Source organism: Panulirus ornatus, chromosome 29, assembly GCF_036320965.1.
Source record: "Panulirus ornatus isolate Po-2019 chromosome 29, ASM3632096v1, whole genome shotgun sequence".
Classification (NCBI taxonomy): domain Eukaryota; kingdom Metazoa; phylum Arthropoda; class Malacostraca; order Decapoda; family Palinuridae; genus Panulirus; species Panulirus ornatus.
The window spans coordinates 3,068,450-3,094,514 of record NC_092252.1 but is presented as its reverse complement, the minus strand read 5'-3'; the positions used below and the strand labels follow the sequence as shown (position 1 = coordinate 3,094,514).

Below are 26,065 nucleotides of genomic sequence, written 5' to 3'. Positions count from 1 at the left end.
TGTCTCACCACTTCGACCCTTCCACCAGAGTGGGTAATTCTGTAGAGGCAGGCCTCTCCTGTAGTGTACTTCCCGTACGTGTAGTGCCTGTCTTGACCTCCTTAGGACCTTCTTTATTGGATCATTGAGTATCCTTAAGTGGACCGACCAGTCTGGTCCTGGGAATCCACTATTTGTCATATATACGCTGCAAATACTTTTTGTGAACATCCTCAACGTACGTAAAAGCTTTTTTAGTGTTTATCCCTAAACAATTTTCCACCTTAAGAATCCTGATGTGATATTATGGAGACAGGCTGGATACTCCTGTCATTTCCGGAGTCCCTTTCACGTGTTGATTACTAGAGTTCGTCTCCTGCTGGATGGTGTTTATGATTAGGCTTCCTTGTTTTTGCGTCTTCTTCATCTGCTTACGTTGAGTTGGCTTAAACTTCGGCCGCCATGTATTCTGACCGTTATATACATGTGTGTTTTTGCTTCTTCCTCATGTGCTTACGCTGAGTTGGTTTAACCTTCGGCCGCCATGTATTCTGACAGTTATATACATATGTATGTGTGTGTGTGCTTTTTTTAAATGTTTATTTTGTTATGCCGTAATCCTTCGTCATTGTTTTGCCTTTATTTGATCCCAAAAATAACAGGTTTGGAAAGGTAATTGGTAGCTCATCGCTATGGCTTCGCATTTTTTCGGGGGAAATTTGCACTATACTTGTAATTTCAGTTCATGTGAACGAAAACGTTGTCATTTGAAATAAATTTTCTTTTTCTTTTCTTTTCCAGCCTTGGTTTGTGTAGTCAGTCGACCTGCCACCAATAATTCACTCCCACGGTACACATCGATACACGGTTGAGGGGGTACACGTCGACAATACGAAGAAAATGGGCCCAAATCTCACAATAGAAAATGGGTAAGGTGGTATTAAAAAGTCTTATGCATATCTTTTGTAGATATTACGTGTAGTTTTCTTTTGATGAACACCTTTTGTGAAGCATGTTAGTTCGGGGGTTTAGATAAACAGATAAGAATGAATATTTCACTTTGCACTTTTTCATAATATAGTTTGTATACGCCATGTTAGAAATATTTATAAAATGTATGACTGCAAATGACTTCCAAGTAGTCCTTACCATGTAGTTGATTTCGGTGTTGATGGTCATGGAAAGTTAACCGGAGCATAATGTTAGAAAAAGCTTAGTCTGGCGTACACACGTGAACCAATCAGGATGGCTCCGTGAATCCTCATTACTTCTATCTCTAGAAGCCTATCGTCTGACTGAGTCATCTTTTCTTTTTCTTTTTCTTTGTGGTGAATGAATTGCCGTTGATAAGGCAGCTTGTCAGTGCTGAGAGATGTTTCGTAAGTAACACGCAGTGGAATTGTTGCTAGTTTTGTTTATGGGGTAGAAAGACTCTCTCTCTCTCTCTCTCTCTCTCTCTCTCTCTCTCTCTCTCTTCATGATGGAGTGGTTTAGTGCTATTGACGGCCCCGCCCGGGTTCGGGCCCGCAGGGGTTTGAATCTTGGTTGTGGCAGTAGGTCTACCACAAGCCAATGCCAGCTGCTCATCCTACCCTAGCGGCTGGTCGATAATTGATTACCTGGCTTAGGCTGGTGTGAGTATGTGTACACATATTTGAATAAAGACATGGAGCTTGCATACAAAATTAAGAGACGGGTCGTCACTAACATAGTACTCTTCTTGTAACATACGAACAAGCGAATAATAATCACACACGTGGTTCAGTTTACAAACATTAATGCTGTTCGTCTTACACAAAACACTTTTAACAGCACGTAACTCACGACTAGATTTTCGAAAGACCGTATTTTTGGACGGTGAGCGCTACGTACCAGTCTAGCTTTACGGCAAAATCTGGTCGTGATTATGACTGTCTGTTTGTCTTTCTCAGTAGCCTAATTGATTTGTTTTCCTGTATGTTAATTAATATAAAGAGGGGACAGTGTAAAGACAGTGAGTATTGTAAATTTTTATTTCCAAATGAATGTTCAAAGCGAGGTTCGTAAAATGTAAAGAGGAAAAAAATGGATCCCCAAGATGTACAAATTACTGTCAGTGAACAGTCTCCGACCCATGCTCTGCTCTAACAACCATAAACAAGCGGTTGCTGGGTAGTTATAGTTATTTCAGCAGGTAATAAAAGTATTATATAACATACAATATATATATATATATATATATATAGTCCATATATACCCACAACTACTAATGGGGGGAAAAATAATCACCTTAACAGGTCTGTCGTTGGTGAGAGTGGAATTGGTTGGTTCTAGAGACACACTCTCGTGACGCTACTCATGGCTGATATACATTTGTAAATTATCACCACAAAGCCTGTGTGTTGTGATCTGGGAATCTTAAGCCGAGGCACAGATGCTGGGCGAGCGTTCCATAACCTAAGTATTATTGTTCTGAACATGACAGGAGACCGGTTTTAAGATACTTAAAACTTTAATTTAGCCACAAAGAAAATGAGCAATTTACATTTTTATATATATGTATATATATCCAGGATAGTTAACATTAAGCACCACTTCATGTAACTAATATTAGTTTCAACAAAATACAGTTTTCGATGCAGGCGTGTGCAGCAGCATCACACATTCCAGTGAAACAGCCACTAAGGTTTAATTAAAAAAAAATTACTCGTGTTCCAGTGGTGTGGTGATAATGCTATATAACAACCGTTGCAGCATTACGTATACAGTGGGCAGCTCACCAAATCACCAGTCAGAGTGATTTTGATTGCATTGTATCGGTAGTTCATTTAACAGCATGGAACACAGTCAGAAAGAATTGTTACATTTATTATTGTTATTATCATTATTATTATTATTATTATTATTATTATTATTATTATTATTATCATTATTATTATTATTACTGATATATGAAGTTTGTAATTGTAATATGTAAGCATTCTTAATAACTTTGGTTACAAGTAGAAATTTTATAACAGGTTAGTCTTATGACACAAAGGCAGTAAAGAAAATGTGAAATGGGCTCCTGTGAAGAGCTTACAGGTGGATGATCATACCATTGTTCGTAGAACAAAAACTACTACTGGTAAACAGGGCGGCACCGAGTGGACTTAAAACAAGGCCATAGCGTCGTTAGGGTTCCCTGGAACTAACCAATTGCCCCGTGTGGTGCATCAAACTACATTAATTATTGCTAATATCTGGTGTAGGTATAAGCTTACCCTTTCCTTTGTTCTTTGACCACACTCTCGGGTGACGGGGCTAGGGACCTTCCTCTACAGCATGTACGTATTTCTTAACGCTTGATTTTATATAGTCATTATTGTACATATTTATATAACATTCTAGTTGATGGGAAACAAGAATATGGGCGATGCAAGCATGATCCAATGAAGACTAAGGTGGATTGTGTGAAGGCGAACTATCAACACGACGGACTTCTTAAAAAAAGAAAAGACTCAAGATCCACTTTCGTGGGAGCCTCCGAGTCCCTCTCGAAGTACACCCTTACAAAGGTGAGTGTGATCTCAGAACCAGGGAGGGAGGGGGAGGAGAGGAGTATTTTCGTCTGTTGGCAGGATGGACCCGTGTGACATATAAATATTCAAGAGTACAAACAAAACAAGAGGGACAACACTAAGCATATTTTTGATTATCCTGATGGGGAGGAGAACAGGTTGCCGCTCTCGTCCTCATGACCTTTTTGACCTTATCGTCCCTTCCTGTCCCTCCTTATCAAGGTTGACCTCAGGGCCCCCTTCTGGAGGGCTTGTATCACTCTTAACTCATTTGGTTGTAATTAAAAAAAAAAAAGAGTCTATGTTGGACATAAGATACATACATTATTAACCAGCCACATCACCACCTCTGATCATTCTGGCTAATCTCACCACGGCTTCTGATTGGCTTAGCTTGTCTCTGATTGGTGTAGCTAACCAGATCAACACCGCAGCCTTCGATTGGTCCAGCTATTCAGACCAATACCACGGTATCGGACTGAATTAGCTAATCAGACCAATGTCACGGCTTCTGATTAGTTTAACCGTTCAGCCAATCAGGTCAGCACCACTCCCTCTGATTGGTTAAGCTGATTAGTAATCCTACCACCCGTCCTTCGTCAGGTTTGGAGTTATTTTCCATGTTAATGTGTGTTCTAATGTAGAACGTGGCGGGGAGTACTATGTAGGTAAGAGAATATTCCTAATACCCTGTGGCCGATGGTGGGATTGGCTAGAACTTAAACTTTTGAGTTTTCCCGTAATAAATACAAACAAAAAACCTCGACAACATATAACGTTTGGTTATAACAACTTGGTTCAAACAAATTAGTTTTAACAATAAACAATTTTGTACAAGGATATATATATATATATATATATATATATATATATATATATATATATATATATATATAATTTATTTACTTAAATTTACTCTTTTCCCCTAAGTTCTTACCATTACATCAGCTGTTTTCATTTTATGTTTTTCGTTGTGGTTTGACCATTGCTGTAGTTTAGACACTTTGGATGTATATGATTGAGTTTAATTGGCTCTTCGATGGAAACTCTGACTACGTATAACAGTTTGTGAAAGTCTCTGATCGGTTCTTACACAGAGCAAAGGTCATACAGTGGCTGTAAACTCAGCTTGGAAGTCTCTGATTGGTTATGATTTAAGAGCGTACGTTTCTGATTGGTTATCTTGTAGAATGAAAGACTCTTGATTGGCTATGATGAAACGCGAAAATATTTGATTGGCTCTCGTATAGCAGAGAGGACTCTGATCACGTTTTACTTAGCGCGAAAGTAAGTACATGTATAAGTTAACTTAGCGCAAAATATATCCGAGTTCGTGTTAGGGAATATTGATTGATAATTAGAACATTTAATATAAAGCTATTATCAACTTTTCTCAAGGATATAGTAACCATATCTCTCTACAGAATTAGCCTTAACTACCGACACGAAGAACATAGCCAAAGGAAAATTATTTAGAAGTGAGGCTGGGACACACCCTTGTTTGGTCGTGTCCCACCAGGGATGGCCGACGTTGCAGTATAATAGTTCGTTGGGATTCCTTTCGTGTAGGCGCAAGCCTTCACTGTCTTTAAAGGTAGTCACGTTAAGTACGGCTGCCTTGATGATAACGTCTAAGTTGTATTACTTGCAAGTCAGGTTTAAGTCCGTAGCCCAAGATATTTTTTTGTTTTTGTTTTTAAAGGCGGTTGAAATTGGGGAGAATTTTTTAAGGCGCAAGATTTTGAGTGGAGAGGTAAGAGGGTGGGGTAGAGGCTGTGCGAAGACAAAACGATTCGAGGTAGGGCTGAGGACAGGCGAATCTTTAGCAACAGCCACGGGTAGAGTGATTCACAGTTAACGTGGGTATAATTTTTCTATTAAAATAGGGTTAGATATCGGTTGTAAGAGTTACGTTCGTCCTGATTAGAATTTATCGATTTTTTTTTTTATATATTTTTGCTCCGAATTGGTTTTCATAACCAGGCCAAAATAGGCTTCAGGGTGCGAAAGCCCAAAGGTCGTGATGTAGAACAAGTGATTGATTTAAATGAACATAAATAGCCTGATGGGTGAACTAAGGGAGATATCCACACACACATACACACACACACACACACACACACACACACAGATATATATATATATATATATATATATATATATATATATATATATATATATATATATATATATATATACCGGTAAATAAAGGGACAGGTAAGTTATTGTTGCTTTCCTTTCACAGTAATGTTTTTGGCTCATTTGTGTTTCAAGAGTTTTAAGGGTACCATATATATATATATATATATATATATATATATATATATATATATATATATATATATGTATAAAGAGAGATACAGAGAATAATAGAAGTACTAGTGGTAGTAGTCTTAGTGTATTACTCATGATAGCGAGAAAATGAGCTTGAACGAATGAGACCTTTTTCTTCGTCTGTTCCTGGCGCTACATCGCTAACACGGAAAACGGCAAACATCTTTGTAAAAATATATATATATATATATATATATATATATATATATATATATATATATATATTACGAAAGAAAGGGGTAAAGTCTCATTGAGGAACTTTTTCACACCTTAAGGAGTCCATCATTTCCATGCAACTTATTGTAACGCAGCCTTGAATCTGTAGGAACCCTAGACAAGGGGGGGAGGGAGTTCCTGGTGGTATATAATTAGTTTATGTGTACGTAGCTGGCATATACACCGTATTCGAAAGTGGGTGAAGGTCATATTTTTTTTTGGGGGGACGTACTTGCTGAAAATGATTTGGTTGGCAATGAACATAAGAGATATACATGAAATATTCGGCGAATGAAAATGTTCGTTTTGATGGACCCATTATGAGGGGTTTGGAAATTATATATCCTTTTTTTTAGCACCATTTTTAAAAGACGATGATCAACGTCGAAAAAAAACACACATGTGCGTCGGTAACAATCGTAATGATAATTAACAACAGATCACAGGATTAGCTTATTAGGCGTCAACGTATTTGTGCTGGAGACAACAATGAGCAATTACTCCAAAGCCCGTCTGAGAGGACGTGAGTACGACCCTTGAGGACATGGGCACGACCCTTGGGGACGTGAGTACGACCCTTGAGGACGTGGGTACGACCCTTGAGAACGTGGGCACGACCCTTGAGGACGTGGGCACGACCCTTGAAGACGTGAGTACTACCCTTGAGGACGTGGTTACGACCCTTGAGGACGTGAGTACGACCCTTGAGGACGTGGGCACGACCCTTGAGGACGTGGGCACGACCCTTGAGGACGTGAGTACTACCCTTGAGGACGTGGTTACGACCCTTGAGGACGTGGTTACGACCCTTGAGGACGTGGGCACGACCCTTGAGGACGTGGGCACGACCCTTGAGGACGTGGGCACGACCCTAGAGGACGTGAGTACGACCCTTGGGGACGTGGGTACGACCCTTGAGGACGTGAGTACGGTCCTTGAGGACGTGGGCACGACCCTTGAGGACGTGGGTACGTCGCTCCGGTATGTCGTCACGTGAGGTCAGGGGTCACGTCGCAATACCCGGTGGTCGTACCGTTGTGCTCAAGGGTCGTATCCTCGCTCTTAAGGTGTATATATATATATATATATATATATATATATATATATATATATATATATATATATATATATATGGTTATTAGCAGACCCCATGCATATATGTAACTAGGCATTTGGTATAGTCAGTACTCATTAATCACCCATGGTCAGTAATCAACAGCCACTGCTAACAACCAGTATCCAGTAATCACCTCTGGCAATCAGTCACTAGTACTCACTTTCGGTATTAACAGAATGGTTTATGAGGGTCTTGCATTGGCACCTCTGCGACGGGTGGTCAAATTGGCGAATATGGGACGAATTTTTTTTCTTTTGCGTGACAAATGTCCAAATTTCACGTGTTGAAATGGGTGGCTAAGAGCAGTGAACATTTCAGAACATTATCATTAAACAAGGGTCGTATTCCACCCCTTGAGCACGACGGTAGTACTACTACCAGGCGCATCTACTTGACCCTTGGGCATGGTGGCCTGACCTCTGACCTGACCGGTCCTCTAGGGATCGGGTCAAAGGCTAATAGGCCATCTTGCCCAAGCGCCGCACCGTCGTGATCTCAGGTTTTGAAAAAAGGGTGTGGTTTTGAAGTGGGGTTTTCCGCCGGAGTTTTTGGCTCGCGTTCGCTGGCCGGGCCCCGCCGATGGGGACGCTCGAGTTACTTTAAAATCTGGACAGTGACGTGTCGAGGACTAGGGAGGTGGGTCTGTATGGGACTGTGGCCATCAGAGAGGCATGTAAAGATTCCTGTTGCAGTCATGAGAGAGAGAGAGAGAGCCGACAACCCGCACTTAAGTCATTGCATAGACTGTCCAAAAAAGATTGTACACAAATCATGAAGACTAACCCACTTGGCATCTGTCAAGAAGGTTGTACATTGACCACGATATCTAACCAGCATTAAAAACTGCCCCCAAGAAAAAAAAAATGGTTGTGCACAATCGTGAGGATTTAACCTTCTTCACAGCTGTCGAAAAGGTTGTACAAAATCACAATAATTAACTAACTCGACACCTGTCAAAAAGGTTGTACATAATCACGATAATTAACCAACTTGACAGGGTTGTTTTTTTCTCTCACCTTTTAACAATCAACAGAATCAAGCTTGTCGAGGAAGCGGCCAAGGCAGTAAAGACGGTATAACAGACAACTTTTGGGTAAACAATCTGTCGTCACGAAAACGACCAAGTTAGCTGGTGTCCAGCGGGTCATTGTGAACATTTGAGTCGTGTAACACCCGGGTCATAAACACATATACACGAAGCAAGCGTTTGAGGATATTCGGGATCCAGGGATCTGCAGAGGAACGCACACAACGCGTGCGTCGCATTTTCCAGTGGGCTGACCCATGGGCAATCAGCGTACACCCGCTGAGCACGACGGCACGACGCCTCCTGCGCAACGACACGACCCCTTGAGCACGACGGTACGATCCAAGGGTATTATGATGACCCATATGGCTTTTGACCTGACTCTCGAAGGTCAGTTCGAGGGCTATATAGACCATCGTACACAAGAGACCTTCGTGCTCAGGGGTCGTGTCGTCGCGCTGGAGGTGTCGTGTCGTCGTGAGCTCATGGGGTCGTGCTCGAGGGGTCGTGCCGTCGTGATCCCCGGTCGTGTTTATTGGACGAAATTACTTTCAAGCAGCTTCAGTCTTTGGAAGGTCGTGATGGTGGATGGTTTGGGGGTGGAACAGAGTAGACAACAATTGAACATCGTTAACAAGCCGTTTGGATAACCAACCAGCTGCCCCTCGCCGCCGAGAGGCGACAGCTGGGTCAACAAAGCTTAAAAGCTGAGGGGGGTTGACTGAGCAAAACGTGTGTATTTTGTTCGTCGAAGTTCGTCGAGGGGAGTGGGGGAGTGAGTGTGGGCACCTGCCGCGCTTGCAGCAGGTGGTGCCTCCTCTCTTTCTCTCTCCCTCGACAGGCATCCCGAAGGACACTCCTTAACCTAAGTGGCCCAACACTGGTGAACTCAGAACGTCAAACAATGGCCGTCATCGTGACCCATCTCAACCTACACTCATGTCAGTCAAGATCTGTATATAGGTCGTGGTCATTGTGTGTGTGTGTGTGTATATGTGTGTGTGTGTTTGTTTGTCTGTTTGTTTGTCTGTGTGTGTCATGCAGTATCACCATGCATGTTCCTAAAGTCGAGTGTGAGAGAGAGAGTCATGAAGATGACACCAGTTGCCTTAGGTCGCATGCACCGCCGGCCTTGCATCACAGCAGCAGGGGTACAGCTCCCTCTGACTGTTCCTAGATTAATACCAGGCAACACGCGAGTGAAGTGGTGGATATAGGAGGGGCGACGGAGGGGAGGGAGGAGGAGGGGGCTATTGCGTGCTGATCTCTGGCTCTGTGGTGGGGGTGGGCAGCGTGCTCATCTCATCGGGGAGGTCGAACACCAGGTTGTCGGCGGTGGCGTTGGGCGGAGAAGAATACATGAGGAGGGCCACGATGCCTATCACCATGACGATGAAGGTGGCGATGGCGGAGTAGCAGCCGAGGGAGGTGCAGCCGGGCTCCACGTTGTACAGCGGTGGGATGACGGTCTTGGGTTTACTCGACTCTTTACTCTCCCCGTCCTCGTCCCCCTCTCCCTCTTCTCCCTCCTCTCCCTCGCAGTAGGTGTTCTCGTCGTCCTCTTCCTCCTCGTCGGCGCAGGAGCCGGCCTCCAGGTCCCGCTCCAGCTCCTGCTTGTGGTTGAGCAGCTGCTGCCGGTGGTTCTGCGCATTGTTGCACAGGGCCTCTTCCTTCGTCTCGCTCATCTGGAAGTGGTTAACCTGGCATTAGTTTTGTGAACCTGGCATTGGACTTCTAAATCTGGCATTACTTATGAACCTGGGATGAAACTTATGAACCTGGTATTAGACTTATGAACCTAGTGTTAGACTTATAAACTTGACATTAGATTTAATAACCAGGCATTATACTTTTGAACCTGACATTGGACTTTTGAACCCGGCATTAGATTTGTGAACCAAGCAATCTAAACATGCATTTCTTAGTCTTCTATGCATGCAAGCCATTCCCACCAGTCCACTGCGAAGTACCCGGTTTTTTTCTGAAGCTACATTAAAAGTTTTTACATTTTTTTGTGCAAGTTGTGAATGTTATGGCTTTAGTCCAGCTTGTATCATGAGAGTATTTACAGATATCAGTCATCCTAAGGCTTTGCTGATTAACAAACAAATCACTTGTTTCCGAATATAGTAGATAATGGGGGTTTACGCCACATTTGTTTGATATATGATATTTTCATTCATGAACGTAGGTGTGATCTACATTTTGAACGTAGGTGTGATTTACATTTGAACAAGAGCAGATAATGAAATGATACGTGGCCCTCATGGTAGAACCACTTCGATCAATACTCCTCTCATTTATTAGTATTATTGGTCGCACACTTTCTCTGGTAAATCTGCAGTAACATTTTCTTCGTTGGCGAACGAGTATGAAAAGAGAATACAGGTAGATGTGTTGGGAGTACAACATTTTGAGCCTTATAACCTTGAAACCTTTTCGCCGGGCTGTTTCATATTTGATGCCGCGACACAGCGTGTGTTACCCGCTCCACCCTCTGACATTTGCGTCACTGAGGTATCCGCGACGCACTATCTGTCTAAACCCTTAAATTTAATATGTAAGGGACTCGTAAGGCAGGATATATATATATATATATATATATATATATATATATATATATATATATATATATATATATATATATATATATATAATCATTGTTGATTTATTCCCTTGTTATACATTTCACTGAACCTCTTACAGCACTATCCTAAATAGAACACCTCAACATTTATTTTTTTCTAATTCTACAGACTTGTTGTGTCGTGTGAACTGCGATATTGCATGGGCTTATCGTACAGTGGGTTGTGAAAGAATAAGACCACGTAAACATGACGTGTGAGGGAGAGGTGGGTGAGGTGAACTTGACCCTCGACACAATACGAGCTGAGGTCTCTCACGGCCAGCATATGGTGGGAGGGTTGGCCTTGTGGAGGCGGGTGAGTGAGCGTGTGAAGGGCGGGAGTCGAATGGAGGACATGTTTCTCTTTATAAGCCCGTGTAGAGGCGCGAGTCAGGCTGGCCATCATTCTCACCACACACCGCATCACGTCCTCTCTTCAGCTCATCCCCCCCCCAACGCCATACCTTCAGTACCCGCCATGTTTGTCACCACACACACACAACACAACACAACACAACACAACACAACACAACACAACACAACACAACACAACACAACACACACACACACACACACACAAAACACAACACAACACAACACAACACAACACAACACAACACAACACAACACACACACACACACACGACACACAACACACAACACAACACAACACACACACACACACACACACACACACACACACACACACACACACACACACACACAACAAACACAACAAAACACACACACACACACACACACACACAACACAACACAACACAACACAACACACACACACACACACAAAGCAGTATTGACGCCCGGATAACGGACGGCTGAATCCTGTGGCAACGGCGTCCGAGCTGAGCAGGTAGCGACGGGTGGGGTTTAGTATGGCCACTGGGCCCAAGGACAATGTCAACACTGACATGACTGCATACCTCACCAAAGAAACTATATATATATATATATATATACTTAATTGTTGTTTCCCGCGTCAGCGAAGTAGCGCCAGGAAACAGACGAAGAGTGGCCTATCCACTCACACACACACACACACACATATCTATACATATATATATATATATATATATATATATATATATATATATATATATATATATATATACGCCCATACACGCACATATACATGCATATACATATCAACATATATATACGTATATATACACATACACAGACTTATACATATATACACATGTGCATACACTTGCTTCCCATCATCCATTCCCTGCGCTACCCCTCCTGTTTCCTGTTGGGATATATATATATATATATATATATATATATATATATATATATATATATATATATATGACACGAATGGCCGCGGGTGTGGGTTGGTGTGAGGTGTGGTGGCGACACAGCACCTGTTTCGTTACTGTCGGCACCCACTCCTTGGAGTAACACGGTGTTACACTCCCCCATGATACCCATGACACCTTGGACATAGTTTAGGTTCTAGATTTTTCGAATCCTTAGACTAGTGGACAGAGCTGGATAAGAACACCTACCGGAAGGTGCCTGGCTGTCTGGTCCGCATCCCGGGCGGGCCTGGCTGGCTGGGAAGGTATGTCACTCCACCCCAGTTACTGAATACACCACACACACACACACACACACACACACACACACACACACACACACACACACACACACACACACATACAGGGTCAAATCCCATTCCACAAGACGTCTTTTGTTTCCCCCTCCCTCCACCCTACTTCTGATCCTGCCACTGACTGACTCACCTCGTATATCGCTAACGTGACGGCCGCCGTGATATATTATAAGGGTATATCGTGGTGTGGGGTGCGGTCTGGGAGTGTGTGGGAGCGGCCGCCACCACACTGTTGACGACTGAGGCTTGCACGGTCCTCAGCTAGCCAACCAGCCAGTCAGTCAGTCTGTCAGCCAGCCAGCCAGCCAGCCAGCCAGCCAACCAACCAGTCAATCAGTCTGTCAGCCAGCCAGCCAGTCAGCCAGCCAGCCAGCCAGTCAGTCAGTCAGCCAGCCAGCCAGTCAGTCAGTCAGTCAGTCAGCCAGCCAGCCAGTCAGTCAGCTAGCCAGCCGTGGGGGTATGTTGGCTGTTGCTGTATCCCCTCCCCTCCCCAACACCCTGTATTACCCCCACCCTGCCAACCAGTGTGTACCCCCTGTGTTACCCCATAAAACTTGTAATGTCTTTTAAGTGTATGTGGAATTTAATCACACCTAGACGAAACCCAGAATCATCACGTAATTACGTATGTAATGAGGATCTTTGCCATTAATTACTAGGGTCTGCAATTTCCCAGTCTAGCACCCTGCCACATTAATATGAGTAAGGTTTGCTACTTTTTAGGGGGGTACTTTCTTCAGTTATGATACAGACATTTTGCAAAGGGGGGGATGTGACTCATTCTAATGTTTGTTCATGGAAAGAGTTGCCATTACAATGCACAACAAAAGGGTTATATTTCATGATTAATTCGCCATCTGTTGTCCCCAACAAACTTTACATTATGTTGTTCATATTTAAGGTAATGAAGCCTTTCAGTTCGTTATATTGCAGTTATGATTTTTTTTTTTTTTTTGCGAGACATGTACCCTGTAGTATTCATTTATTGCATTTTTGCCACTATTTTTATTTTTTTTTTTATTTTTTTTTTATTTATTTATTTATTTTTTTTTTTTTCTTTGAAATACTAATTGGTGTAGGTCATATGGTTCATTCTGAATTCAGATTCTGAGGGCCATGTGTTGACTGGGGACCATTATATTTTCTAGTAAGCTTTGGATTGGTGAAGAAGCCTTTATTCATATTATTTTTCCCGTAGAAAATACCCTGAACTGTTATGTAGAATCATTTAGACCATATTTATCATATTAAGTATGATCTGTATGTTGTTCTGCGACCATTTAGTTTCGTACTTAAACTTTAGAATGATTACATGTTTCATATATTTTATAAGTATATGGTTCCTGCTGGCCCAAGGAAGCAAAATACAACAGTTAAAGATCAACATTTAAGAGAAAGGACACTTTCAGTAAGTAATGTCCCCGTTTTAGAACAAAACGTCTCTTGGCTGAGAGAAACGTTTCGTGTCAAATTGAAATTTGACATTATGTAAGGCTTCTAGACGTAGATTAATATCGCAAAATATTCTGTAATTCTTCCCTGGGCCAAAGAATCATTTTTGGAATACCTTACATTTTTGTTTGAAGCCTTTCGTTTTTTACACCACCTTTCAAAGTATTTTTCCCTTAGGAATACCATGTACTTTTTGTTAGTTTCCTAGTTTTCATACAAAAGGTTTTTGTCCTAAAAGATACCTGCGATTTTTGTCAGTTTTCTTCAAAATATATAGATTTGTTATAAAATCTTAGCATACGTCATATTTATCATAGAGTAAAGGATTCTGACAGAAAAATTGTGCTTTGGTGTCATATGATTGTGTTCAAGCTTTTCATAATTGTATATTTAGTATACGCATTTCATAATTATTAGCTTTATAATTATGCGCTATATGTCGACCCAATGATTCGTTTTGGAACATATTGTGTATTTATTACAAGTAAAGGAGGTTTTCATTACGTTATATTCCATTATTGAAGCAAAAATTTTGTCAAATAAGTTTGTTTTTTTTCAGTTTTCTTCAAAACATAGATTTCCTTTAAAGTCTCAGTATGTCATATTGTTCATGCTAGATGGAATTTTGGGGTGAAAGTGGTGTTTTGGTACCATCAAATACTGCAGTCGAGCTTTCAGTAATTGTGTTATATATATTTCATAATTAGCAGCTTCATAATCATATGTTCTATGTTTACACAAAGAAGTGTTTTGTGTCATTTTGAGCTTATATTTCACGCGAAGAAGACCTTCATTGTATTATATTCCAGTTTTGAAACAAAAAGTTGGCAGAAAGATGATAGTGGTGGGCTGGCTGGGTGATGATAGTGGTGGGCTGGCTGGATGATGATAGTGGTGGGCTGGCTAGATGATGATAGTGGTGGGCTGGCTGGATGATGATAGTGGTGGACTGGCTAGATGATGATAGTGGTGGGCTGGCGGGATGATGATAGTGGTGGGCTGGCTGGATGATGATAGTGGTGGGCTGGCTGGATGATGATAGTGGTGGGCTGGCTGGATGATGACAGTGGTGGGCTGGCTGGATGATGATAGTGGTGGGCTGGCTAGATGATGACAGTGGTGGGCTGGCTGGATGATGACAGTGGTGGGCTGGCTGGATGATGATAGTGGTGGGCTGGCTGGATAGTGGTGGTGATGTTTGTGCCGCCGGGCTCAACAGGATGGTGGGTGTGGTGTGGGAGTAAGGGTGGGGTTGTCATACTACCTATGGATGGCTTAACGTGGGCGGGCGTGAGGCTGGCGGGGCAGCTGAGCTGGGTGTGGTCTGGGCGAGAGAGAGAGAGAGAGAGAGAGAGAGAGAGAGAGAGAGAGAGAGAGAGAGAGAGAGAGAGAGAGAGAGAGATCGGGGGGGGCGAAGTTGGTCGAGGGGTGGGTGGGGGGGCACCTGCCTCAAGGTGTGTGTGTGTGTGTTTTGTGGTCGATGCTGAAATAACAAACTCCCCCACCCCTCCATATGTCTATTTCCTTCTTCCTTTCTTTCTTAACTCGGTAGTTCATTGTCTTCTTTCAGGTTCTTTCGATACATTTGAATGTGAACGCGGAAGACTCTCTGCTCCTGTGCTCCTCATAGTGGCGTGATGTGTTCACCTTTTTCTGCCAGGAAATCTTACACGGCGATTCGTTCTCTCCTGGATACATCATCCTGTGGCATCAGGTGTCAGTCGCATTCCCACCTCGGGGTTTAGACTGACTGGTGTTGTTCTGGTCGAGTCTTCAGTGCCGTCTTCCTGCTCAAGAGGTGTTGATAAAAACCTCCTCTGCTCCGCTACCATGCATTTGTGATTCGCTTTTGTTATATTCCAAGTCATTATTGAGTCTATTATTTCCACGCAAAAACTAGTCACTTATCAGCGCTTTTTTTCGTACAGTAATATAGGTAAGAAAAAGTATATTAGTCGCCAGAAGATACAAAGTGAAATAGATATTTTTTTGTTGTTGTAAAAAGATGGCCTGCATCACAAGATTCAGACCCACATCTGCTGTGTGAAACCCTTGGAGAATATATATGTCCGTCGACTATTGAGCAGTCTTGTGAAGCGCATTACATACAACCATAAATTTGTCAGTAGATTATCGACTTGCACGTTAGTTTGCAATCTGGACGGTCTAGATTTATAGGAGGGAGGCTTTGACCTATCCAATTACGGCCATGTCAAAGGCCAGGCCGTCATAGCATGTAGGGGTGTCGTGCTCGAGGGCCGTTCCTTCGTGCTCAAGGGTCGTACGGTTGTGCTTAAGAGCTGTGCGACAGTATATCATAACTGTACGAAAAATGAAGAGTACTCTGTTGATATTTATGCACGTGAGGACGGTCCAGGTGTCTTCGCTTAAGAGTTGATGCTAAGATGCTCTCTCTCCCTAATGGAAGTCGGAGATAACGCGAGTTATTGATGGGTTTTGTGTCACCCTTAGTGGGGCCTGTGGTAAGTGCCGCCCTGTTGTTATATACGGTTCACGAATTGGAACGTTTTGTGAAGGTATTGTTAGGTTAGCTTATGATGCAGTTGGTGCCATATTTATATGTATGATGAATATGAGGGGAAAATAGAACGGGTACACACACAGACACACACACACACACTATCACGCCACTTTTCCTCTCCACACACCTTCCCTACCTCTCCATACAGTGTCCTGTACCATACCATATACTGCCCCTTTCCTCAAATTCTTTCCCACTCTACCATCCATACCCTCCCACACTAAGCTCCTCACAGGTAGACGTGCTCCGTGACTTGTATTCGTTCATGTACAGAGCCTGTTACTCCCTGATATTGATTAACATGCGCGTTACTAAATAAATACTGTATCTAAAATATATTATAACTTTGCCCTTAGACTTAACCTGCTTGTTGAAATCATCATTTTACGCTGCATTTGACGATACTGTAAATTGATTTGATGATCAGTATACCCCTAAGGGTGTGTACTGGAAGTTAGACATGTTGACGGAGCAGTTGTCCTCTGGCTCCTGAGTCCCACCTCGTGAGGAAGCAATGTTTTGTGGTGGTGTGTGTCACGGATCAATGATTGCGTGCCAGCAGCTCGTCAGCACCATCTGCGGTGGCCAGAGCCATTGGTTGTTGACCAACCAGTTGACAACACTCGTCGAGAGAAATGGGTCTTGTGGGTATTTTTAAACTTTAAACGTTAATGTGAACGAGTTTCATTTTTTTTTAAACGCATACATTTAATGAAACTCATTCACACACACACACACACACACACACACACACACACACACACACACACACACACACACACACATACACACACACACATACACACACACACACACACACACACACACACACACAAACACACACATGCTTTTACAAACAGTACCCACATAGGCTTTTACAAATGAAAAATAATGCACATATTTGCGCATATGCATACACACATCTGTCGCCATGAGCACAGTCGTAGCTGGAAATTTGTGTGTGTGTGTGTGTGTGTGTGTGTGTGTGTGTGTGTGTGTGTAGAATTGGGAGGGAAGCATGACCGTGTTTGTCCTCGTGGATGATAATAGGTCTTTTAAACCTTCAACTTGGGTGGAAAAAGCCAGCAGAGAGAATGACCAGGGAGGTTCGTATGGTTATGGCGATCCTACGACATACCGGAGATGGGAAAAGGTTGTGCCTTGTAACAGTATGCCATATATATATATATATATATATATATATATATATATATATATATATATATATATATATATGTGTGTGTGTGTGTGTGTGGGGAGCACGCACGTTTTAATGAACCAGGATTGGTATATATATATATATATATGATGCTTGGGCACAAGGCAACGGGGAGAATTTTCCGAGAGCTGGCTTATATTGATAAGACTGAAACCCGGGTAGAGGCAAAGTGACTATCTTTTTGTGTATGTGAGTGTGTGTCTTTGTCTTTGTCTGAGTGTCTGTCTGTGCTTTTGGAGGTTCCAGAGTGGCGGAGAAACTCATAGCAGTAGTGCTATGTACAAGTGGATGAAGAGAGAGTTTCTTTAAAGAAGACAGTGAGAAATAGTGGTCAGCAAAAATAGTATATGGCAGTCAGATATTGAAAAAAATTATTTTTGAGGGAGAGACAGGAGTATATGAATGTGTCAGTAGCCAGTGATGCAAGAATTGTTAGACTTTACCACTAGTGCCTTAAAGGTGGAGTAGCAGAACTGTTATTCTGGGGTCGAAGGAGGTAGAGCAGTGCAAACGAAGATAAATAAGAGGCCACTAGTGGTACAGACGATGATAAAAGTAGAACCAGTGAAGTTAGTGATAGTATTTCGAAGTTAAAGAGATATGACAGAACGTCTACCGGAGTTAGGATCACCTAGAACACACACACACACACATACATGGTGGTACATGGTATAAGTTAGGGCGTGTGTGTGTGTGTGTTTGTGTGTGTATGCATGCTTGCGTAGGAATAAAGACATGGTACATATAAAAAAGCTTAAAAAAAAAGAGGCAACACGAGATTAAAGCTCTTTTCAGTAACACATAGTGATCACACACACACACGTATATATATATATATATATATATATATATATATATATATATATATATATATATATATATATATATATATATATATAGGGAGAATAAAAAGATGTTCTGGAAGGAGGTAAATAGGGTGCGTAAGACAAGGGAGCAAATGGGAACTTCAGTAAAGGGCGTAAATGGGGAGGTGATAACAAGTAGTGGTGATGTGAGAAGGAGATGGAATGAGTATTTTGAAGGTTTGTTGAATGTGTCTGATGACAGAGTGGCAGATATAGGGTGTTTGGGTCGAGGTGGTGTGCAAAGTGAGAGGGTTAGGGAAAATGATTTGGTAAACAGAGAAGAGGTAGTAAAAGCTTTGCGGAAGATGAAAGCCGGCAAGGCAGCAGGTTTGGATGGTATTGCAGTGGAATTTATAAAAAAAGGGGGTGACTGTATTGTTGACTGGTTGGTAAGGTTATTTAATGTATGTATGACTCATGGTGAGGTGCCTGAGGATTGGCGGAATGCTTGCATAGTGCCGTTGTACAAAGGCAAAGGGGATAAGAGTGAGTGCTCAAATTACAGAGGTATAAGTTTGTTGAGTATTCCTGGTAAATTATATGGGAGGGTATTGATTGAGAGGGTGAAGGCATGTACAGAGCATCAGATTGGGGAAGAGCAGTGTGGTTTCAGAAGTGGTAGAGGATGTGTGGATCAGGTGTTTGCTTTGAAGAATGTATGTGAGAAATACTTAGAAAAGCAAATGGATTTGTATGTAGCATTTATGGATCTGGAGAAGGCATATGATAGAGTTGATAGAGATGCTCTGTGGAAGGTATTAAGAATATATGGTGTGGGAGGCAAGTTGTTAGAAGCAGTGAAAAGTTTTTATCGAGGATGTAAGGCATGTGTACGTGTAGGAAGAGAGGAAAGTGATTGGTTCTCAGTGAATGTAGGTTTGCGGCAGGGGTGTGTGATGTCTCCATGGTTGTTTAATTTGTTTATGGATGGGGTTGTTAGGGAGGTAAATGCAAGAGTTTTGGAAAGAGGGGCAAGTATGAAGTCTGTTGTGGATGAGAGAGCTTGGGAAGTGAGTCAGTTGTTGTTCGCTGATGATACAGCGCTGGTGGCGGATTCATGTGAGAAACTGCAGAAGCTGGTGACGGAGTTTGGTAAAGTGTGTGGAAGAAGAAAGTTAAGAGTAAATGTCAATAAGAGCAAGGTTATTAGGTACAGTAGGGTTGAGGGTCAAGTCAATTGGGAGGTGAGTTTGAATGGTGAGAGGCTGGAGGAAGTGAAGTGTTTTAGATATCTGGGAGTGGATCTGTCAGCGGATGGAACCATGGAAGCGGAAGTGGATCATAGGGTGGGGGAGGGGGCGAAAATTTTGGGAGCCTTGAAAAATGTGTGGAAGTCGAGAACATTATCCCGGAAAGCAAAAATGGGTATGTTTGAAGGAATAGTAGTTCCAACAATGTTGTATGGTTGCGAGGCGTGGGCTATGGATAGAGTTGTGCGCAGGAGGATGGATGTGCTGGAAATGAGATGTTTGAGGACAATGTGTGGTGTGAGGTGGTTTGATCGAGTAAGTAACGTAAGGGTAAGAGAGATGTGTGGAAATAAAAAGAGCGTGGTTGAGAGAGCAGAAGAGGGTGTTTTGAAATGGTTTGGGCACATGGAGAGAATGAGTGAGGAAAGATTGACCAAGAGGATATATGTGTCGGAGGTGGAGGGAACGAGGAGAAGAGGGAGACCAAATTGGAGGTGGAAAGATGGAGTGAAAAGGATTTTGTGTGATCGGGGCCTGAACATGCAGGAGGGTGAAAGGAGGGCAAGGAATAGAGTGAATTGGAGCGATGTGGTATACAGGGGTTGACGTGCTGTCAGTGGATTGAATCAAGGCATGTGAAGCGTCTGGGGTAAACCATGGAAGGCTGTGTAGGTATGTATATTTGCGTGTGTGGACGTGTGTATGTACATGTGTATGGGGGGGGGTTGGGCCATTTCTTTCGTCTGTTTCCTTGCGCTACCTCGCAAACGCGGGAGACAGCGACAAAGTATAAAAAAAAAAAAAAAAAAAAAATATATATATATATATAATATATAGACTGTTGAAGAGATGGGATTTATTGGAAATACATTAAAATGTAATAGGCAATGACAAGGTGATGTAAATTACGTCAGGAGGGTTCCAGTTGAGTGTAAGCACAGGTAGTGTTTAGACTCTTGTAAGAGAAGGGTTTCGATCGAGTGTGTGCATTGGTAGGGAAGGATTTTATATCGATTATATGCGCTTCTTGGGAAATGTTTATAACGAGTGTGTGCATGAGTAGAGAAGGTTTTTTTCTATTGAATATGTGCCTCTGGTAGCGAATGTTATCAAGTTTATGCAGTGTTAGGGAGAGGTCCATGTCGAGTATGTTCACTGGCAGAGAAGGGTATATATATATATATATATATATATATATATATATATATATATATATATATATATATATATATATATATATTATAATGTGCAGTGTTAAGGAGGGGTAAATGTCGAGTATGTGCAGTGGTAGAGATGGATCTATGTATGTGGACTGGTAGAGGATTTATATCGAGCACATGCACTGGCAGGGAGGGGATTAACAAATATAAGCTTTGATGGGGAGGGATTGTCATTGAACTGTGTGCCACCGTGTTCACCATGACGCAGTGAACAAAAATCGAGGTTACTTCATGCAGTCGTTTTCTTTATTCCAGGGAAGCGCTTGGCAATTATGATTTTGGTACAAATTAATGTTAATATCATTATCTCATATATATATATATATATATATATATATATATATATATATATATATATATATATATATATATATATATATATATATATCCTTGTGAGATAGTATTAACATCAGGATATTATTGTGAAGAATATGAAATAATTTAGATACTTAAAATTAAATTGCTTGCAAGTTCGTATTGCTGGGGTGTGAAGTATGTTATTTCTGATCTCTCATTGGTTGAAATTTTGATTCAAATCGTGTTTCTCTCACACAAAAATCTAATGAGAGTTTATCTATAATTTTGAATGCGAAATTTGGATGTCATTATGGGCGTCAGGTAGGACTGAAAAGCTATTGATGATGTGAGGTCTGGGGTGGTACCACGACAGACCCAAAAGTGAATTCTGCAAGCATTTTCACAATGTCATCGGAAAGATATTATGAACTAAGACTTACCGTGTATCCCACCAGATGATTAACTTTGTCATACACATCAGCAACTCTCTTGTTGGTGCCTACATACACTCGATTGGTTGACTAATCCAGTGACACGCCAATCTGGGTGCTGGCCACACTGCCGGGCTGTGCACCCCTCCCGTTATGGCAACAACACCACACCACCACCAACCGCCACCACCTCAACCTCACACTAATTTCAACCCATACAAATCACACTGATATATCTATTATTATTATTTTTTCTCTCTCTTACAGATTTCTATTTTCTTTCTGGTTGTCCATTGTTGTTTTGAGATAATTAGACCTATTCGATAGGGCTAGAACACTGTTGGCTAACGTTGTCCTTACTGCGCCGGCTTGTTTTACCGTGGCTGGACTAAAGCCAGGATCTGTGGGGCCAGTTCAGCACTCACTTGGAAGGATAGGCGTCAGAAGGCACGGTACAGACGAGTGACAATGGGCAGCAGGTTCTTGGTGGGCGCTGCGCTCATGCTGTGGAGTGGTGGATCCTTCACGTGCCACGGGGGATGACGCCCGGCTCAAGTCGCTAACTCCGCCTGCCCGTCGTTATCACAGCAGAGCAGTCGGTGCCATGGAAAAAGAATGAAATAGAATATTTCAGATGGTGGACGTGGCCCCGCGAACGAGATGCACGGACAGTCAAAGCGTTCTGAGACCCCCTGGTTCTCCAGAGAAAACGAGAATGGAAGCATTAAAGAAAACGATGCGGTACGCTGCAGTGATCACCATGGCAACGTCTGTAAACAACGAGGCCGAGCCAGAGCATCGAGCGGACCACTGCAGCGTGCCAGCGATCCATACCCCCACTGGCACACCTACCAGCTGGCTTCTCCAGGCACTCTGGCACCACCTGACACACGCACCCTGCATTCCTCCTGACTGCCGTTCATCAATACAACCTCTTCAAATTTGAAATTCTTGCACCTAACCTCGTGTTTTATCTTAAAATATCACCAATATCGTCAATACAATTAAGTTTGTAAACTAGAATTCCTCAGTTTCGTATGACATTAAACATGATAAAGGGAACACTCAGTAATGGAGGGGGAGAAAAAAAGGACGAGATTTATGCCTGTGAGACTCACAGAGGAGAGAAGTGTGTGCCTCCCACACAGATGCTGAAGCGTCGCCAAACACTGTGGACACTGTTAATCCTCAGAGCACCTTGCAGGATGTTGTTATCCCCTGCAGCCGCCACTGGGCACCATTCCCGGGTGACGGTGTTCCCTCGGTCACCAGGATGATGGCGGCAGTAAGAAATCACTTGCACGGGTTGGTGAAGGCTGGCCACCTCGGACTCTCAAACATGGACACTGCGCAGGACAAACCGTCACCCGGACGCCCGACATTGACTGCCTCCTTCCCCGCCAGGCGGCAGTGTGGGTCTTCTCGCCGCTGGCGGATGACGCCGCCCTGGCTTTCTGATTGTGGTGCTGTGAGAGAAAGAGGGGGGGGGGGGGGGGGGTCGTGACGTAGTGCTCGTGTGCGTAGAATGTGTGGGTGTAGTGGTAATTATGTGTGTTAATGCCCTGATATTTGGAATGTGGTGGTGGTGTGGTATGAGGGTATGGGAGACATGTGGTGTTCAAGTGGGGAAAGCTGTGGTTGTGTTTGTTAGTGGTATTGTGGTAGGAGCTGTCGTGGTGGTACAGTAACACGTTGTGGTGATGATGGCACCATGTTTGATTGGCGATAATACGCCAAGACTTTGATTGTGGTGGTGATAAGTGTGTTTAGGTATGTACGATAACATTGGTGATATATATATATATATATATATATATATATATATATATATATATATATATATATATATATATATATATATATATACATATATATATATATATATACATATATATATATATATATATATATATATATATATATATATTTTTTTTTTTTTTTTTTTCATACTATTCGCCATTTCCCGCATTAGCGAGGTAGCGCTAAGAACAGAGGACTGGGCCTTTGAGGGAATATCCTCACCTGGCCCCCTTCTCTGTTCCTTCTTTTGGAAAAAAAAAAAAAAAAAAAAAAAAAAAAAAAAAAAAAAACGAGAGGGGAGGATTTCCAGCCCCCCGCTCCCTTCCCTTTTAGTCGCCTTCTACGACACGCAGGGAATACGTGGGAAGTATTCTTTCTCCCCTATCCCCAGGGATAATATATATATATATATATATATATATATATATATATATATATATATATATTTTTTTTTTTTTCGCTGTCTCCCGCGTTTGCGAGGTAGCGCAAGGAAACAGACGAAAGAAATGGCCCAACACATGCCTTGATTCAATCCACTGACAGCACGTCAACCCCGGTATACCACATCGCTCCAATTCACTCTATTCTTTGCCCTCCTTTCACCCTCCTGCATGTTCAGGCCCCGATCACACAAAATCTTTTTCACTCCATCTTTCCACCTCCAATTTGGTCTCCCTCTTCTCCTCGTTCCCTCCACCTCCGACACATATATCCTCTTGGTCAATCTTTCCTCACTCATTCTCTCCATGTGACCAAACCATTTCAAAACACCCTCTTCTGCTCTCTCAACCACGCTCTTTTTATTTCCACACATCTCTCTTACCCTTACGTTACTTACTCGATCAAACCACCTCACACCACACATTGTCCTCAAACATCTCATTTCCAGCACATCCATCCTCCTGCGCACAACTCTATCCATAGTCCACGCCTCGCAACCATACAACATTGTTGGAACCACTATTCCTTCAAACATACCCATTTTTGCTTTCCGAGATAATGTTCTCGACTTCCACACATTCTTCAAGGCTCCCAGAATTTTCGCCCCCTCCCCCACCCTATGATCCACTTCCGCTTCCATGGTTCCATCCGCTGCCAGATCCACTCCCAGATATCTAAAACACTTCACTTCCTCCAGTTTTTCTCCATTCAAACTCACCTCCCAATTGAATTGACCCTCAACCCTACTGTACCTAATAACCTTGCTCTTATTCACATTTACTCTTAACTTTCTTCTTTCACACACTTTACCAAACTCAGTCACCAGCTTCTGCAGTTTCTCACATGAATCAGCCACCAGCGCTGTATATTATATATATATATATATATATATATATATATATATATATATATATATATTATATACTTAGTCGCTGTCTCCCGCGTTAGCCAGGTAGCGCAAGGAAACACAAAAAAATGGCCCAACACATGTATATACATAAATGCTCACACGCGCACATATATACCTATACATTTCAACGTATACATACATATACAGACATATACATATGTACATATTCATACTTAAACTGCCTTCATCCATTCTCGTCGCCACCTCGCCACACATGAAATGGCACCCCACTTCCCCCTCGCTAGGTAGCGCTAGGAAAAGTCAGCGAAGGCCACTTTCGTTCACACTCAGTCTCTAGCTGGCATGTGTAATGCTCCGAAACCACAGCTCTCTTTCCACATCCAGGCCCCACAAAATTTTCCATGATTTACCCCAGATGCTTCACATTCCCTGGTTCAATCCATTGACAGCACGTCGACCCCGGTATACCATATCTTTCCAATTCACTCTATTCCTTGCACTCATTCCACCTCCAATTTGGTCTCCGACTTCTCCTTGTTCCCTGCACCTCTGACACATATATCCTCTTTGTCAATCTCCGCACTCATTCTCTCCATGTGACCAAACTGTTTCAATGCACCACCTTCTGCTCTCTCTCGACCTTACTCTTTTTTATTACCACACATATCTCTTACCCTTTCATTACTTACTCGATCAAACCACCTCACACCACATATTGTCCTCAAACATTTCATTTCCAACACATCCACCCTCCTCCACACAACTCTATAGCCCATGCCTCACAACCATATAACATTGTTGGAACTACTTTTCCTTCAAACATACCCATTTTTGCTCTCCGGGATAGCATTTTCGCCTGCCACATATACTTCAACGCTCCCAGAATTTTCGCCCCCTCCCCCACTCTGTGACTCACTTCCACTTCAATGGTTCCATCTGCTATTAAATCCACTCCCAGATATCTAAAACGCTTCACTTCCTCTAGTTTTTCTCCATTCAGACTTACCTCCCAATTTACTTGTCCCTCAACCCTGCTGAACCTATTAACCATGCTCTTAGTCACATTCACTCTCAGCTTTCTTCTTTCACACACCTTACCAAACTCAGTCACCAGCTTCTGCAATTTCTCACCTGAATCAGCTACCAGCGCTTTATCATCAGCGAACAACAACTAACTCACTTCCCAAGCCCTCTCATCCACAACAGATTGCATACTTACCCCTCTCTCCAAAACGCTTTCATTCTACTCCCTACCCACC

At 42.5% G+C, this 26,065-nt stretch overlaps 1 protein-coding gene across 2 annotated transcripts; it reads right to left on the bottom strand.

Moving 5' to 3' along the window:
- Nucleotides 1-1,975: 1,975 nt before the first annotated feature.
- LOC139758011 (uncharacterized) lies at nucleotides 1,976-23,127 on the bottom strand. 2 transcript variants are annotated; one of them, XM_071679000.1, is made up of 3 exons: nucleotides 22,813-23,127; nucleotides 21,704-22,263; nucleotides 1,976-9,897 (listed from the first exon to the last, which is right to left on the bottom strand). In XM_071679000.1, exon 3 carries the CDS (start codon nucleotides 9,895-9,897, stop codon nucleotides 9,463-9,465), a length of 435 nt encoding a protein of 144 aa, XP_071535101.1. In that variant the 5' UTR covers nucleotides 21,704-22,263; nucleotides 22,813-23,127; the 3' UTR covers nucleotides 1,976-9,462. The 2 variants fall into 2 exon arrangements, with proteins under 2 accessions (XP_071535101.1, XP_071535102.1); XM_071679001.1 differs by having other exon boundaries at nucleotides 22,120-22,263.
- Between the last annotated feature and the right edge of the window lie 2,938 nt (nucleotides 23,128-26,065).

What these genes read in the sequence shown, in the direction of transcription:
- LOC139758011 (XM_071679000.1), bottom strand. Translation starts at nt 9,897, where the DNA reads ATGAGCGAGACGAAGGAAGAGGCCCTGTGCAACAATGCGCAGAACCAC.